This window comes from Sminthopsis crassicaudata, chromosome 4, assembly GCF_048593235.1.
Source record: "Sminthopsis crassicaudata isolate SCR6 chromosome 4, ASM4859323v1, whole genome shotgun sequence".
Taxonomy (NCBI): domain Eukaryota; kingdom Metazoa; phylum Chordata; class Mammalia; order Dasyuromorphia; family Dasyuridae; genus Sminthopsis; species Sminthopsis crassicaudata.
In genome coordinates, this window is record NC_133620.1 from 143,912,900 (window position 1) to 143,931,720 (window position 18,821).

The window sequence follows — 18,821 nt, forward strand, 5'->3', positions numbered from 1 at the left end:
AGATTGTTTCATGAATCTTATTTGTCTTCCCCACACAGTATCTGTTATATATTAGAGTCTTAATAAATTATGAATAGGCTCTGCAACTATGATTTTGCTGATAACAAATCAGCAACTCATCTATAACTTCGAGCTTTAGAGAGTTTCATGGCATGGGAAATAAAAGGATGACTGTTGTCTTGTAGTCGTATAACTGATGTTTAAGGCAGGATTTTGACTATTTGGAGTATTTCCAATTTAAGTTGCTAGCTACTTTAAAATTGTTTAATTTTTTAAAAATTAAATTTGTTTTAAATTTGAACTTAAGAAACTGAGCATTTCTATATATATTGTAAAACATAAAACCCTTTTAAAAGTATAATTATTCCTTTCACATCATGGAAGATTAGGGGTGCCGTACTCCCACAATCTGGAAAATCTGCTTTAAATGTTTTGACCCTCTCCATACCAGAAAAGTGTGAATTTTTTCTTTCTCTTTTATGGGATGATTACAGTACCTTATTATAAGATTTGGGTTAAGTATTTGGTCATTGTCTCTGTGTTGTTGTCTGTTAGCCTTTTTGTGTTGTCTGTGACTTTCACAGAATTCCCCAAAATTCCCATTTAATTGTTATGCCAGTCCCCAGTATATCAAAACCAATGTATGTGGAAAGGATAACTGTATATAATAAATTCAATATGTAATTTTCAAATCTGTGTGATTCCTTCTGACTTTCTGTTCTGAAGTCTTTTCTCCTAAACGTCCCCCTCCCTCCACCCCCATTTAGAATCCTATCTTTATTCCCCTTTCTTGTACCTCCCTCCTACAATTAGAAAAGCAGAGGAAAGCAAAATTTATATAATGAATATACATAATGAAGAAACAAATTTCCACTTTGTTTTCTTGTCTTTATTGTTAAAGATAAAATCTGATTACATTAATATTTACTAATATTATAAAGATAAAATAAAATTATTTTAAAATAAAATCAGCATAGTCTTTTAATATACCCTATAGCATACATCTGATCCTCTGAGAAAGTAAATATTTATATAATTTTAGAGGTCCTCAAATATAACATAGTAGGACATTTTGCTGTTCTTTATTCTGTTACATACATTCTATATCTCAGAGAATTTGATAATTTTATAATAAAATAGAAGCTAGTTTTTAAAAAGTTAAATATTTAAACAGGAACTTTGTAATAGGGTCTTTGAAAGAATAAAACTTTCACCTTTGATTAGTTTAATAAACTCAGTCATTCATAATAGTAAAATTGTAAGTTACTGAAAGACATGATTTGAATTTACTTCTGTTTTCAAATTTAGATATCTTCTTTTTTTTTTTTTCTAATAGCTTTTTATTTACAAAATATACGCATGGGTAATTTTTCAGCATTGCCCCTTGCAAAACCTTCTGTTCCAACTTTTCCCTTCCTTCCCCCCACTCCCTTCCCTAGAAGGAAGGTAAACCAATACATGTTAAATATGTCAAAAGTATATGTTAAATATAATATAAGTATACATATCCATATAATTATTTTGCTGCACAAGAAAAATCGGACTCAGCAATAAGGTAAAAATAACCTGAGAAGGAAATAAAAAATGCAAGTAGACAAAAACTGAGGGAGTGGAAATGCTATGTTTTGGTTCACACTCATTTCCCATAGTTCTTTCGCTGGATATAGCTGGTTCTCTTTATTATTGAACAAATGGAACTAATTTGGTTCATTTCATCGTTGAAGAGAGTCAGATGTCTTTTCTTTAAAAAAAATTTTTTTAAGCCTGTTTTATATATTCTCAAATTCCCAAATAAAATAATTTGCTAAAATAAATGGGTAAGAAATTGAATTGTCATATTAGACCAAGGACCATATTGCCCATCCAGTATAATAGTCCTACTTTAGATTATCAATGAGATGATTTATATTCAATCACTATTTTTCTATGTCAAATACAAATTCATAATTTTGGGTCTTCTCAATCTATATTTGTAAGTTAGTGTTTCTCATGTCCGCTGTGTATATTTTTCTTTGATAGTTATAACCCAGTAGAAGTCAGCTGAGATCCCTTCTTTCCCCTTAAACATTCCCTTTTCTAACTTCCCTGTTTCCATTAAAGGCACTACCATCTTCCAGTTATCCCGGATCACAACCTTGTATTTCTGTAGTCAGAAATATTAGAATAGTTTTGATTAATTCTAGGTTCACAAATCCTATAACTTTGAATAATATCTTTTCAACATCTTAAAATTCATCCACAGTTTTTTTTTTTCCTTTGTTATGATAATAATATAATCTGAACTGGGTTTTCCTGAAATTCTGGGCCTTGGATAAGGTTCCCTTTTGTCTCTGTGCTGCAGTCCTTTTTGGGATACTTAACTGTTAATAGACATGGAACATGAAAAAATATTTCTTTTTTTTTTTTTTTTTTTTTTTCAGCTTGCATTTGAGCATGAGTCTTCTTATGATTAGTGAAAATGTAAAATTGGCTCGTGAATATGCTTTGCTGGAAACTATGACTCCGCGATGGTTTTATTATCAGGGAGTACTTGATCAAATGAACAAATATCTGTACTCAGTCAAAGATACATATCTTCAGCAAAAAATGGCAACAGGTGAGAATCATATCTCAAATTTTCTCTCCTCTCCATTCTACACATATAGTCAAAAATGTTTTTTCCTAAAGCACAGATCTGGCCATATCTTAGTAAGCTACAGTGACTCACTTGCCTGTAGAGGTATTTGGCATTTAAAGGCCTTCACCATCTGGCTCCAAACTACTTTTCTCATCTTATTGTACCTTATTGTCCTTCATTCTAAAGTCCAGCCAAAACTAGTTGCCTTGCTATTCCTCATATACAGCTGTCCTTCTTCCTTTTCTGAGCCTTTTCACTGACTTTCTTCCTATTTCTATTTGGGAATGTACTTCCTCTTTTACCTCTGACTTTAGAATTTCTAGTTTTCTTCAAAATTCAGTTCAGACACCACTTTTTTACATGAAATTTGTCCTGATTTCCTCCCCACCACATTACCCAAGACCTCTTCTCCCTAAAATTGTCATCTTTTTATTTTGTTTATGTTTATATATAAATGGTTTCTCATAGAATAAAAACTTCTTAGGGGAAGGGATTGTTTTTATTATTTCTGTCTTTGTATATCTATGTCTAGTAAAGTACCTAGAACTTAGTGGGTACTTAAATCCTTATTAATTGGTTGATATGTACTTTTGCTTTAGTGGTTTAATTACTCAGAATAGAAAACTTAAGAATTTGAAAGATTCAGAGTTATATGTGAATGAAGCATGGTTATGTGAGTTTTGGCATTTAAATAGAATTGCTATCTGTGGTAAAAATCCCATATAAATCTCACTAAGATCTATCCCAACTACACTTTGATAAAGAATAGTTTACTCTGTAAACTATTTTGATAACCTAATTATAAAGACAACATTGTTTTACAAAGTACATTGGCAATGAATCTAGCCTTTTCTTTAGAACCAAATTTGATACAGGATTAGGGCATTTTTGGAAAACCTTTTGAAACTTTATTATTACTCATTAGATAATCTTGTAGAGTGACATCAAGAATGGCATTACAGGGCTCAATTATGTAGTGATAGTGAAGAAATTACAAAGATCTTTAAATAATTTACTTCATCTCTTGTATTTCACCAGGATAGCCATAAATTTAATGATCTATTTCTTTGGTATTGAGTGTTGGTTTATTATTTCTTACTAAGAAGAAAAAAATATCAGTCTCTCATATTTATTTGTTTAGTTGTTTATTTAATCTTAGCATCTTCCTTCCAACTCCTTGTCTTTTGGATTTCAGCAGTTCTGTTTCTTAAATCTTAAATTTTTATCTTCTTCAAGGCATCATTTCAGACCTTTATCTCTTCCTCTTTGTGATAATGTTCATATACCAACTCAATTTTAACAATAGCAAGAAAATTTTGAATCCATTTCTAGTATCTTTCATACTTACCTGCTGTCACTAAATGAAGCGTCTCTTATTGAAGTATAGGAAAAGGGTTGGATTATTTTGGTCATGTTTCTTTGCTGAGGAATAAATTGTGAAACCTTCATTTAGTTGATGTATAAATTTATTCATAACTTTTAGTTTTGCAGGTTGTAGATTTTTGTCAGAACCACTTCCTATTCCACATCCCTCCATATGGCATATATGGAACTATTACAAAGGGAATATTAAGAAAATATAAAATTATACTTACTTAATAGTTGTTTATTTTTCCAATTACATGTAAAGATAGTTTTCAGCATTCATTTTTATAAGATTTTGAGTTCCAAATTTTTTTTCCCTCTGTCTCTTACCTCCCCCCTCTCCTTAAGACAAAATAATCTTATATAAGTTTTACATGTACAATTATTTTCAGCATATATTTTTTTTGCTTAATAGTATTTCTCTCCCCCCCCCCTCCAATTACATAAAGTTAAATTTAGTCAATTTTATTACTTTATTCTGGATGAAAGAAGGGGTTTGAGTTTTTTTTTTTTTTTTTTTTTTTTTTTTTTTTTAGAATACATTTGACTTATTTTTGCTTTGCTAAGTAGCTTTATTTTTATCAGCAGTCTATAGTCTTAATTCAAGAAAAAGCATGAAACCATTCTGATGATATGTTGCAGATGGATATATATGTATGTATGTAAAACATGAAGCTTTTAAAGTTTCATTAAACAGTCTGGGTTTATCTAGTTAACAATTGTTCTCAAATGCATATTTGTAACTTTTATGATATTGATTTTGTTATGTCATTTTAATTAAAATAAAAATGTGCTAGATGGTGCAGTAGATAGAGTGCTGGTCCAGAAGTCAGGAAGATCTGAGTTCAAATCTGCTCTCAGACACTTAACACTGTGTTAGCTGTGTGACCCTGGGCAAGTCACTTAACCCCAATTGCCTCAGCAAAAAAAAAAAAAAAAAGTTTTTAATTTAAAGTTATTTTTCCTTTGTAAACAGGTTTGGCAAGAGATAAGTGTGGAAGCTAAACATGTTAAGGATATCATGAAAACACTAGAAAGTTTTAAATTAGATAGCACTCCTTTGAAAGCTGCTCATCAAGAACTTCCGGCCTCAGAGGGAGAAGTTTGGTCCTTGCCAGTACCTGTTGAACGAAGGTAATTGGGAATCTTTTAGGGGATATATTAGGAATAAATGAATACTGAGTTTAATTTGGTGCCTAAAGTATCTCTTGACTCCTCAAAAGATATAAGGAATAAAGGTTTTGTTACATTTATCTACTTTAAAATAATTCTCTAATCACAATTCATAAAATAGGTGGTAATATTGCTTTCTTTACTACATTCTTGATAACTTTTGACTCTTTATAAAAGTTTTGCCCTATGGCTCCTGACTATGTCTCATCTTTATTTTTTTATTTATTCATTCATTTGTTTGTTTGTTTGTTTGTTTATTTATTATTTTTTATTTAGAATTTTTTTCCCACAGTATATATGCATGAGTAATTTTTTTTTAATAATATTATCCCTTGTATTCATTTTTCCAAATTATCCCCCCCGTCCCTCCACTCCCTCCCCCCGATGATAGGCAATCCCATACATTTTACATGTGTTACAATATAACCTAGATACAATATATGTGTGTAAATACCATTTTCTTGTTGCACATTAAGTATTAGATTCCAAAGGTATAAGTAACCTGGGTAGATAGACAGTAGTGCTAACAATTTACATTCACTTCCCAGTGTTCCTTCTCTGGGGTGTAGTTATTTCTGTCCATCATTGATCAACTGGAAGTGAGTTGGATCTTCTTTATGTTGAAGATATTCACTTCCATCAGAATACATCTTCATACAGCATTGAAGTGTACAGTGATCTTCTGGTTTTGTTCATTTCACTCAGCATCAGTTGATGTAAGTCTCTCCAATCCTCTCTGTATTCCTCCTGCTGGTCATTTCTTACAGAGCAATAATATTCCATAACCTTCATATACCATAATTTACCCAACCATTCTCCAATTGATGGGCATCCATTCAACTTCCAGTTTCTAGCTACAACAAAAAGAGCTGCCACAAACATTTTGGCACATACAGGTCCCTTTCCACCCTTTAGTATTTCTTTGGGATATAAGCCCAATAGCAGCAATGCTGGGTCAAAGGGTATGCACAGTTTGATAACTTTTTGGGCATAGTTCCAAATTGCTCTCCAGAATGGCTGGATTCTTTCACAACTCCACCAACAATGTATCAGTGTCCCAGTTTTCCCACATCTCCTCCAACTGTATCTCATCTTTAAAAGAGAAGTAAGTCTTATAAGAGAATGTATCTGACATAGTATAGATGTTTAATAAATGCTTGTTGATTTATTGATTGAACAGAAATGAATCCCTTCATTGCTATAATTTTTTCATCTCACCCTTCTTTCCTGATTCTGAACTCCTAAAGTTTTTTACCAGCCATCTTAATTCCATTTTGTTTCTTAAACATAAGATTCCTTTCTCCTCTACTTTTTCCTTCTCTAAGACATCTTTGATGATGATGTTCTTTCCTTGAGATACACACACCCCCCCACACACACACATACACACACACACACACACACACACACACACACACCCATACCTTGTTTTTCCATTAGAGGTTTTTAACATTGTTAAACATATTGTTTTTAAAGGAGCTGTTTTTACTTTTTTTGTGTCACTAGCACTTGCTTGACATATGTAATAAGCACTTACAGTAAATACTTGTGTAAGAATTTTCTAATAAATAGTGTTATCTATTGTCCAAATAACTTGTCCTTGAGGGAAAGAAAGGGAACTCCCCTTTACTAGTGTTAAATCAGAAAGAAATCTGCCTTCTAGTAATCTTTTGAAAGGTATTCCTCATTGATTATGTGTTTTTAGGTCCTTTTTGACTCTAAAATTCAGTAATGTTCATCTCTGAATAATTCAGGTAACCTAATATTACTTACACTTGTTTGTTTTTTTAGTTAATGTTTCATTCACAATATCTTTAAGGTAAATTTAGTAAAGTGCTTTACAAATTAAATACAATATGACTGTGAACTTTTATTATTATATTAAACACCTCTACTAGAATATGGTTTTTCATTCCTAGACTATTAGTGTAAAGTCTATACACTGGGTAATTTATGTTTTTTTTCCATTTTCATTCATTTATTTCTTCTTCCTGCCCTTTAACCTAGTTTCCCTTAAGATTCCAAATCTTCTGGCTCTTCTTACTTTGTGCTTACTTTTTTCAGAGAGCTTTAAAATTTTATATGCAAAAACTCAACTTCAGCCTTGTTATCACTTAAATTCCATTTACTCAAAGAACATTTTTGTTTTGCTATCTTTTTATCACTTCAATCTCAAAAATTTTTATAAGGTCTTTTATCATTTTATTTTGCCCTTTTTTTGTCTAGTTGATAAGCTTAGATATTTTGCCTTAGTTTAGTTATTTTTGAGACTCCCATATGCAGTTGTAAATCAGTGACTCACTTCACAATATTATTTGAATTGATCCCCTTTCAAATTAACTTTGTTTTTTTGTAATTGATTCTTTAAAAAAAAAATTAACACCAGTCATTTTTTTTATGTAGTTCTGTCCTTCATTGAATCCTCCAAGTAATGAAGAAAAACATTTAAGCACAACTGATTGCAAAGCAACTTATTCTGGCATTCCTTATTTATAGTTTCTTAGTGTTTTCTTGAGATGAAGAATTCTCCAGAACCAAGATTTTTCATTGCAATCAAGTTGAGCTGTTTTTTTGTGTTACTTTCTTTTTTCTTCTTTGACTTTAAAATGATCACCTTTCCATTTTTTTCCCCCTTTCTTTTTAGTTTTCTTTTGTGTATTTTACCGTTAGATTATAAACTCTTTAAGGATAGGGACCGTCTTTTTATTTATTTATTTCTTTTAGTATTTATATCCCTTAGCAGAATACCTGACACAGAATAAGTATTTAATAAATGTTTATTGACTTCCATTTTGTTGTTAGCACTTAGGGTCAGTTCCCTATTAAATTTATGCCTAAATTCCTGTAAAAGCTACTTAACTGATATCCCTACCTTTATTTTCTCCCTCTCTAATTGATCGTGTACTTATTACCACCAAATTAATCTTCACTTTCTTCATATTTTCCTGATTAAGCTCTACTATGGAATTTGTTGTCAAAATTTTCAACCTAGCATTCAAAGTCTTTTATCACTTGCCCTTATCTTATCTGACATTACATTTTCTTCCTACTGCTATCTAATATGAATCTTTATTACAGTCAGGAAGTTTTCTTGTTATCACTCCTACTAGAATTGAAGCTAGAAGACCTGGGTTTGAATACTGGGTCTGATATCTATTAATTCTTTGACCATAGACATGTAATTTAACTTATTCTGGCTTCACTTTTTTAAATCTGTGTAATGGGAATTAATAATACTTGTAGGTCCTTGCTGCGTTGATATATATATGTATATATATATATAAAGGTTTGTGTAAATTAGTATTGATTTTTCTTTTTGCTTTTACTCCTTTTTTCACCATCTAGCTCTTGTAGTTCCTTTTTAGCTTAGTTCAGATCTTTCATAAAGATACTTACAACTATCTAAGCCCCCAAGGATCTTGGTCTTTGAATTGCTATTGTACTTCATTTGAGTATCATAATTGCTAGCAGTTGATTATATGCAGTATTGTCATCCAGTTTTATATTTATATATTTTTCTTTTATATTTTAATTAAATTATGAATAATTGAAAACAAGGATTTTTGGTTTTTTTTTGCATTCTCCGTTTTTCGCATAATACTAAGAACAACAATAATAGCTTAATAAATATTGATGTGTCCAAATAATTTCACAAAGATCCTTTTCCATGGTTACTGCTTTTGATACTACTTTTTTTCTTACTTTCAATTAACCTTTGCACCAAATTCAACTTTGGACTCCAGTATCAAGAGCTCCTATTTGTTTCTTCTTACGTTATGTCTTTAGTTTAGCCTTTTTTTTTTTAATCCTTCTTGCTTTCTTCAATCAAAATAACTTGTTCTGTACCACCATGCTCACTTGTTTTTATAATATGATTTGTTTTCACTAATCAGACCATCACCAGGACCCAGAAAACGTCAGTCTCCTCAGTATAGTGATTCTAGATTCCATGGTAACCGTCCAAGTGCAGCAGTCAAAGTTCCTCATCGTCCATCATCACAAAATCCTAATAATGACAAAGGAAAAGCAGTCCGTTGTAGAGAAAAGAAAGATCAACAGAATAAAGGAAGAGAAGAAAAGGTAAAAATTAATTTTTTCCCTCAAGAAAAGGTAAAATTTTAAATTGCACATTTAGAAGGTGAAAGTAAAAGTTTGAGGTGTTGTCTAGTTGTGCTCTCCAAACAATTTATTTTTCAAAGTAAGCTATAGTACAAATTTACGATAACCTGAAGCCTATTGTACATAGCTCAAGATCATTAGTTTTTCTGTATATCATTCAACAAATACTTAGTTCCTACTATTTCTAAAAGAGAAACACATGAAGGGAAACTTAATATACTGGAAATACATTTTTTTTTTAAAACACACATACCCATCTAACTTCTAGAATCACACACATGAAAATCAGTAGCTGCAAGAGGCCTTGATAACTGGCTAATCCAAAAGCCAGGGTCCCAAGAGATTAAAGTTATAAATCCAAAGTTAGAAAATTACCCCAGTCACACAGTGTAGAACCTAAATAGGACTTCATTTATTTTTATTAGTTCTTAGTTCATTTATTTTTCTTAGTTTCTTTGTTCATTCTTCCTTTTTCTCTATTTTGCTGACTCCACTACTTTATATTCCAAAACCACTATATATATGTATATGTATCCATGTATAGGCATATATACACCCTTATATACATACACAATGAGAATTGACACTTTGAATATGTTAACTGCCAAAAGTTGGCAGGCAAAAAAAAAACTAATATAAGGAAGATGAGTTTTTGAAAATCATTGTAGAAGGCCCTGTTTTCCACATATTTCAAGTAATAGAAGCGTTACATAGTGAGAGACGAGATTAAAAGTTATTGCTGAAGTTGCTTGTGTTTTTTTGTTTTTTTTACTGGGAGTTCCTCTATATGGAAGTAAATCACAAGTTCAGACCAAACAAACAAGCAAGGAAGCATTGCTTATGATTTTTCATTTGAGTTTCCATTTAGTGGCTCCCACTGCATTTTTTAAAATTCCCTTATTTAATTGCTAATAAAGGACTATGAGCTTGAAAGAGTAGGATAAAATAGTATGAGTTGGAACACATTGATGAAGCAGCTCTAAATAAGAAGGGGATTAGCACTTTTTACCATACCCTAATGCCACTTTTTTTTTCTATTTTTAAATACAGCCCTTTATTATTTAGCTTTTTAAATGAAATATAGATTTTACATCCATATGTAAAAATCCTTACAGATATAAAGTACTGTTCATATAGTTGTAGAAACACAAATTTTTTTCTAATAGAGGAGAGCTGTTTCTTCATAGAAGCCCACAGAATTAAAAATGTAGTCCTGTTTATTGGTGAATACATTTAATTTCTAGACTGTTTGTTACATATTAATTCTCTTCATCCTCTGAATGTCCAGGAGAGGGGATTGAATGAGACATTTTGAATAAGAACCAAAGGGAAAAAGTATGTTTTTTCCCTAGATCACACAAACATCAAATAATAGATTGATCCAGTTAAAGGCCATATGATATTCCCTCAAATAAGTAACATTTCTTTTTCAGTGTAAACCTAGAATTTTTTTTTCAAAGAGAAATGATTTTTGGAATGAAAACTATTGAACATAGGTATTTTGACCCCTTCCACTCATTAAACCAAGGTATCTAGGTTCTTTATGTACTCATTCAAAATTAGTGATGATTTTTTTTCTGGCCTTCATTGACTTAGCGTCATTATCTTCCTATTTCACTTGACCTTTTTTAGGGATATTATTCTGATCTCCATTCTTCCCATTGAATAGCGTTTCTGACCTTAGCCATTACTGTTAGTATCAGTGGCCATTTCTAGATTTAATATATAAGATCATCTTAATTTTCAAATTTTAAGCCAGTTGTTTGACATTAAAAGTGACTAATAGAAAATACATTGAATGCAATTCATCTGTTTAAAAAATGATAACCAAGAGGGAACTTTGCTGCAAATAAGCATCTTAAAATTTGTTTTTAATTCACATTTTTTTATTATGATATCATGTAAAAGACTGCTAAGTAATGTGGGTTACCAAAAAGTATGAGAAGTGGTTTCTGCCTTGTTTATTATCTAGCTGAAAAAAAGATAACACATCTATGAGATAGAGAGTAGAAAGTTATTTGCATTGGAAATATTTCTTGTAGTACTGGCTGTATACAAGACTGAGCAGAAATTATAAAGGAATAAGACATAATGTGACTTTGTATTTTTTCATTTTTTGTTTTGCTTTTAGTGCAAATTGATTTCTCATGAAGTCATTAGTTTTCATTAGCTTCCATTTACTCAATTTTATTTTTTAAGGAATTATTTTTCTAAGTGAGCTTTTGTACCTCCTTTCTCAATTGGCCAACTTATCTTTTTAAGGCATTCTTCTCCTCTTAGCCTTTTTTTTAATCCTCTCAATTCTTTTCCTAATTTTTCCTTTATCTTGTATTTGATTTTCAGAATCCTTTTTAAGCTCTTCCATGGCCTGAGCCAATTCTTATTTTTCTTGGAGGCTTTGGATGTAGGAGTTTTAACTTTATCTTCTTCTGAGTGTATGTTTTGAACCTCCTTATCATCATAGTAACTTTCGATGATCAGAAACTTTCTGCTGTCGGCTCATTTTCCTAGCCTATTATTCACCTTTTAACTCTTTGTTGAGTTAGGGCTTTGTTTCCAGAATGGAGGGTACCCTGTTGCAAGGTTCACGAGTTTTGTGCAGCTGTTTTCAGAGATCCTTCTAGGCACCTGACCACAAGCTCTCTTTTCTGTCTATCTTTCTGGAGCTGTATTTTTTATATCTAGTGTGCTAAAGCAACAGAATCCTTTGCTGAGCAGAGCTGTGCTGGGATTGTGTGCTGGGCTCCCACTGTGATTCCACAGACCTTTTCTATTGATCTTCCAAGACCTCTTTGGTGTCTTTGGTCAGAGAGGCCTGGAAACTACCAGTACTGCTGCTGCTGATTCAGAGGTTGGACCTGGGATTTGGGGGTAGGTCTGGAATTGGAGCTGTACTGAGATTGCATACTGGACTCCCACCCTAATTTCACAGACCTTTTTTGCTAATACTCTAAATTGCTTTCAGCCGGAAAATGTTCTGCTCTGCCTTTTTGAATGTTCTGATGTTCTAAAATTTATTTAGAGTCATTATTTAAATGAATTTGAAGAAGTTTTGGGGAGAGGTTGGGCAAATCCCTACCTTTACTTTGCCATCTTGGCTCCACTTCCCATAGTATGACTTTTCCAATTGCTGATATCACTGCTAAAACAGATTGTCATTGAGAATAGAAAAAGGGAAAGGAAGAGTAGTGTATTAAGTATCTTGTGTGCCAAGAACTGTTCTCAGTGCTTTGCACTTACTGTTTTATCTGAACCTTGCACCTACCCTGTGGGGTAGGTACTGTTTTTATTTTACAATTGAGGAAATTGAGGCAGATAGGTTAAATGCCCATCATCATACAGCTAGGAAGTGTTTATATCAGAAATAAACTTTGTTCTTCCTAATTCTAGGCCTGACATTCTTATTCTTTGGCTACTACCTAGCTGCCTTTATGGAATTTTTAATGCTGTAAGAAAATTAAGAATTTGACTTTGTTTTTTTTTAAATGAATAAAAACATTTTATTAGTAATTTAGTAATGTATTTTAGACTCAAATTTCATAGCCACTAAGATAGGAAAGAGAATGTTAAAGATAGGAAAGAGAATGTTAAATATTGAATGCTTATAGAAGGTGGGTTTTTTTAAAAGCTGTTAACTAGAAATCAGAATTCCCCATATTTTAAATCTGAAAACAGTAGAAAGTGCCTCTGTAAGACCTCTGCCTCTGAAAAGTCAAGGTTGTTAATTATTATGGACAGTTCATGTCTTTTTTTTAGTATGATTGTTTATAACAGGCATTATAAAATCATTGAATTCTAGGATGTCAGGGATATGTGTGATTGAAAAAATTCTATCACTTCCTTAAAGAAAATTTCCTAGACAGTGTCCCACAGGACTATAATGTAAGTAGTCACATTTTTTCCCATCTTCTCTTTCCCATCAGAATTACACTTTTTTGCCTTTTACTTTGGAGGGGGGATGGAAGTTGCCATTGATATGAGATCCCTGATTGATGTTACTCATCTAAATCTATCAAGTGAGACACAGTAGCATGAGTAAAAGACAATTGTAGGAATGAAGATAGCTGTGTGCAAGAATAGTAAGGAAGGACCTGCCTGGGAGAAATAATATTTGGGCAAAATTTTAAAGAACTTAGAGAGATAGATGAATTTTATTCCATTGTAGAGAGTAATGGGAAAATAGCCACAAAATGAATAGTTGGTTAGGGATTGATATATGTTAGGAACTAGTGGTGGAAAACTGGATTGGAGTAATTCAAAACAGATTTATTTGTGACTCTCATAAGGGCAGAATAGGTACTGAAGATTAATTGCAAACATAAGAGAATAAAACTCTCTTTAATATTTGAATTTGTGATTATACACATCTATATGTTGTGTTTATGTTATCATATTCTTTTAATGTGAAAATCAAAACTAAAGAGATACTGAATATGCAGAAGGATTTTTCCTAGCCTTTTGTAGTTTTTACTAATCTTAGTAACATGTTAGCATTTTAAATAACAGCTTTATGTTTATAACATAAATTGTGTAGCAGACTCACTTATAGTGAAATGTAATTTCCATTAAGTCAATATTGTTGTAGAGTTAATTCTTGGAAAATTTTTCTTTGTGTGTGTGTGTGTGTGTGTGTGTGTGTGTGTGTGTGTGTGTGTATGTGTATGTGTAGAACAAATCACCTGCTGCAATTTACTGAACCAGAGACAAATAAATTTGATGGCACAGGATATGATAAAGACTTAGTAGAAGCTTTGGAAAGAGATATAATTTCTCAGAATCCAAATATTCGATGGTAAGTTACAAACTTGCAACACGATGAAAATATCTTAAAATGTTACTGATGATGACTTGGCTCCATTTTTGAAGTTAAAATAGAGTGGTAGATAATTTGTTAAAAGGTAATCATAATAATACCTGATATGTATTAGTACACTGAAAATTTCAGAGGTTCTTCATATCTCATTTGAGATATGATTCCCAATGAGGTGGTGCTCTGATCCTTATTTTACTGGATCTCAGAGAAGTTTCAGTGATTTTTGCCTACTGCCCCCACAGTTAGTTAGTGTCTGAGGTGGGATTCAATCCTTAGTCTTCACAACCAGCCTCTCTGAGAGATTGTGTTGGGATCAATACACTGTCGTTGCAACACATTTGAAAAAGTAAATTGGATAGTAGTTCTATTGCCTTTTGTCTGAGACTTCTACTTATTTGACCTTTTATTTCTAGCAGGGATAAATTTGACTCATGTATCACTTATAGAGAAAAAATGTAACTAATTCTTGTGGATCTTTTGACTTTTTTTGTCTTTCTAAGAGTACCCTAAATAGAAGTTAAAAGTTTTTATATTGTCTGTTCTTTAGTGACCATCTTTTTAGAGTCTCAACTGTGTTATGATTATTTTATACCATGTGATGTTACTAGAATCAGTTCTTTAGGAATTTGGCTTATATGATGTTATGATTAAGTCAAGAAATGCTTATTCTTTGTACAGAGTAGTGGAAGTGCTTCCAAGTATATAATTAGACTCAGTCCATTTTAATTAAACATGATGGTATTTCCTTTTGTTTTTTGAATCCAGAAATAAATTTGAGTTCTTTATTAGGGACATAAAAGCATGGATTTCACACACACACACACACACACACACACACACACACACAGAAATAGACTTCTGATTATGAAATTTTGAATCTTTTAAGAAACTGCTGATTTTCTCTTTTATTTTAGGGATGACATAGCTGACTTAGTGGAAGCTAAAAAATTACTCAAGGAAGCAGTAGTTTTACCTATGTGGATGCCAGAATTCTTTAAAGGAATTAGGAGACCATGGAAAGTAAGTCTTCCCCTTCCCTCTCTTCTCCTCCCCTAAGTATTATGCATCATCAAAGTAGTTGTGGCCCATGTTCCAATATAGGTCAAGGTTTATTTATTTTTTTAATTAAAAAAAATTTTTTTTGTAAAAAGTTTGTGCTGATCGTCAAATAGCATTGCAAATTATAGACTCTAAAAACAAGTACAAAATGTGATGTTTAGGTAATTTCTAGATTAGTTCCCTGCTGAGTGAGTTTGAATGTAATAACATGAAGCATTTCAGAAATAATATGCAGGTAATTATCAATTAAACACCTGAAGATTTTTAATTAATTACAAAATCTATATGAATAAAAATGATGGTGTGATTGTTGAGCTTCATGCAAATTGAATATCAGAATTTTTCCAAGAAATCCAAGAAATTAATAATATGGTTCCAAACATAATAAAAAGTAATGTGGGGCATGTGCAAAAATGTTTGTGGCAGCCCTCTTTTTGGTGACAAGAAACTGGAAACTGAGTGGATGACCATCAGTTGGAGAATGGCTAAATAAATTATGGCATATGAATATTATGGAATATTATTGTTCTATAAGAAATGACTAGCAGAATGATTTCTGAGAGGCCTGGAAAGACTTACATGAACTGATACTAAGTGAAATGAGCAGAACAAGACAGTTCTGATGGACGTGGCTCTCTTCAACAATGAGATGATTGAAACCACTTCCAAATGTTCAGTGATGAAGAGAGCCATCTACATGCAGAGAGAGGACTGTAGGAGCTGAGTGTGGATCACACATAGCATTCTCACTCTTTCTGTTATTGTTTGCTTGCACTTTGTTTTCCTTCTCAGTTTTTCTTTTTCTTTTTGATCTGATTTTTCTTGTGCAGCAAGATAACTGTATAAATATGTATACATATATTGGATTTAACATGTATTTTAACATATATAACATGTATTGGACTATCTGCCAGCTAGGGGAGTGGGGTAGGGAGAAGGAGGGGAAAATTTGGAACAAAAGGTTTTGCAAGGGTCAGTGTTGGAAAAATTACCCATGCATATTTTTTGTAAATAAAAACCTTTCATTAAAAAAAAAAAAAAAAAGTAATGTGGGGGCACCTAGGTGGCACATTGGATAGAGTATCACCAGCCGTGAAGTCAGGAAGACCTTAGTTCAAATTTGGCCTCAGACACATAACACTTCCTAGCTGTGTGATGCTGGGCAAGTCACTTAATCCCAGTTGCCTCAGCAAAAAAAAAAAAGAAAAGAAAAAGTAATGTGGAACAGGATCTAAGGGAGAAGGAGAAGAAAATAAGCTTTTATAAAGTACCTGTTATGTGCTAGGCACATTTTAAACTTTTATCTTATTTGATCCTCAATTCTGGGCCTCAAAAAATATAGGTCTTCTGGGCTAGAGAAGTTGGCTATCTACTTTTCAGATAACTAAATTTATCTGAGCACAAGTGTGTTAATTGTTAAATGTTATGTGTAGCGATACTATATCCGCTTTAAAATTTGTCTTTCTTGGTCAAGGGACAAAGTATGGAAATAGAAATATATTCCATAAAATGATGAAATAGCCCTTTTGCCTTTTTAATCATTTTAGTATAAGAGTGAGTTGTTTTGGAATTAGCAGAAATAAATATTAAACAGAACCAATCACAATTGTATAGATTCATATTAAATCTTTGCTTATGTTACTATATTTCCAACAGGGGGTATTGATGGTTGGTCCACCTGGCACTGGAAAGACTCTGCTTGCTAAAGCAGTAGCTACTGAATGCAAAACCACATTTTTCAATGTTTCTTCATCAACTCTTACCTCCAAGTACAGAGGAGAGTCTGAGAAGCTTGTTCGTCTCTTGTTTGAAATGGTAAATGTTTGAGAGAACCCTGATGATTCCATACCAATTTTTTGCCCTGTTTTTTTCCTGTACTTCTTTTAGGGATTATAAAGTGAATTGTAACTATCCATCATATCCAGTACTGAGAAAAACCTAGAATGACTAGCTCTTGTAGCATTTGCCTGAAGTCTAATGATGTCAATAGTTGAAAATTGCCAACTAAGGCTTGTTTTTGTAACATAATTCTTCACTTGTTCCCTACGCTCCCTACATGATTGGTACCTGGTGTGATTTGAAATTGGAATTTGAGGTATTTCCTAGTCTTCCTTTTGAACAAATGTGTAATTTCAGTGATTCCAAATCTCAAGAACATAATTCTAGTCATTCTAGTTGGTGAAAATCTTGAACATTTAGGAGATTGAATCATTCAGCTTTTTTATTAACTGGACATGTTAATCAAATACCTTGTGTTTAATGACCCAATTACTGGCTTAAGTTGTTTGTCCTTTATTAGTGGGATTTTTTTTTTTTTTCATTCTTCTACCCTTTAAAAATCTGAGTAAGGAAAAAAACATAATTCCTCAAATTCTGACATAGTATTTTGAACCTAAATTTCATTATTTATATGTATTGGAAATGGCACACCACTCCTGCATCTTTGCCAAGAAAACTCTAAAAGGAGTCATGAATAATCAGACATAACTGAAAAACAAACAACAACAGTGAAAAATCCCAATACTGTCTTTGCCTTAGGAAAGTAATATAGCTATTTTAAAAGTACTATATTGCGTATGTGATCATGATTATTTGGGCATGTTAAGTGGATTTAGCTTGTCTAATTAGGGAGGATAATTGTAATTTGTTATCTTGTTAGGATATTACTTTTCTTTTGAAATATGGTATAAAGCTTTAACATATTTAACATGTATTGGTCAACCTGCCATCTTGGGGGAGGGGGGAAGAGGGGAAAAATTAGAACAAAAGGTTTGACAATTGTCAATGTTGTAAAATTACCCATGTATATATCTGGTAAATAAAAACTATTTAAAAAAAAAGAAATATAGTATAAAGTTTATGGCATATAGTTTGAGATTTGTCCTTTCCAGGGAAGGGGGAGGGTCCGAATATAAGCCCAGTGATTTAGCAACTTGAGAATTGAACCAGTAGTTGAAAAATATATTATATATTATATATTAACTTAAAATAATCATTCAGATGTTTATTAGGTATCTAATATGTGCTGGGACAGTACCAAGTGGTAAAAATACAAAGATAAAAAGCATTAAACCTTTGCTTTTAAGAAACTTACCTTCTATGGATTCTAGTTTGTGTCTATCAACTTGGCATTGTTGGTGAAGTGGAAGGGGTCTAGAGCTACCCTCAGAGGGACTTGAGAGTTAGGAAGAGACAAATTTGCTTGAGGGAACCAAGGCCATACCTTAAACAATGTGTAGATCTTAGATAATGAGCAATGGGGAGACCAATACGATTGCCAACCAAACTAATTTTAAAAATCTCCCATGTTTTTACACAACCTGTCATTTATGCCTAGAATTCCTTCTCTCTCGCTTTTGCCTCTTAAAACCTTAGCTCCCTTCTTCATTATGAGCTGTCCTTTCTGACCCACCCCTCTTCCTTCCCTTTTTTTAGTTGCTTTCTCTCTCTTCAAATTATTTATTTACTTTTTTACATATTGTATTCACTTAGCAAAATATAAGTTCCTTTAGAGCAAGAACTATTTCTTATTTTGTTTTTTATTCTCAGTGCCTTGGACATTGTAGGTATTTAATAAACACTTCTGGAATTGAGGGAGACAATAAAAGTTTCTTTTCTGGGAAAATATTGAATAATATCATAGCCTTTAAATCTCAGGTAATGTTCAAGTCTAGT

General features: G+C 32.1%; 1 protein-coding gene across 1 annotated transcript in view; it reads left to right on the plus strand.

The window, feature by feature from the left end:
• Positions 1 to 18,821, plus strand: part of KATNA1 (katanin catalytic subunit A1) — a 33,240-nt gene that overhangs the window by 6,535 nt on the left and 7,884 nt on the right. Inside the window, 8 exon segments of the mRNA XM_074309575.1 lie at positions 2,421 to 2,583; positions 2,585 to 2,596; positions 4,959 to 5,116; positions 9,049 to 9,235; positions 13,944 to 13,964; positions 13,966 to 14,066; positions 15,002 to 15,107; positions 16,803 to 16,961. Of these exon segments, the coding sequence (XP_074165676.1) occupies positions 2,434 to 2,583; positions 2,585 to 2,596; positions 4,959 to 5,116; positions 9,049 to 9,235; positions 13,944 to 13,964; positions 13,966 to 14,066; positions 15,002 to 15,107; positions 16,803 to 16,961 (894 nt within the window). The 5' untranslated portion in view covers positions 2,421 to 2,433.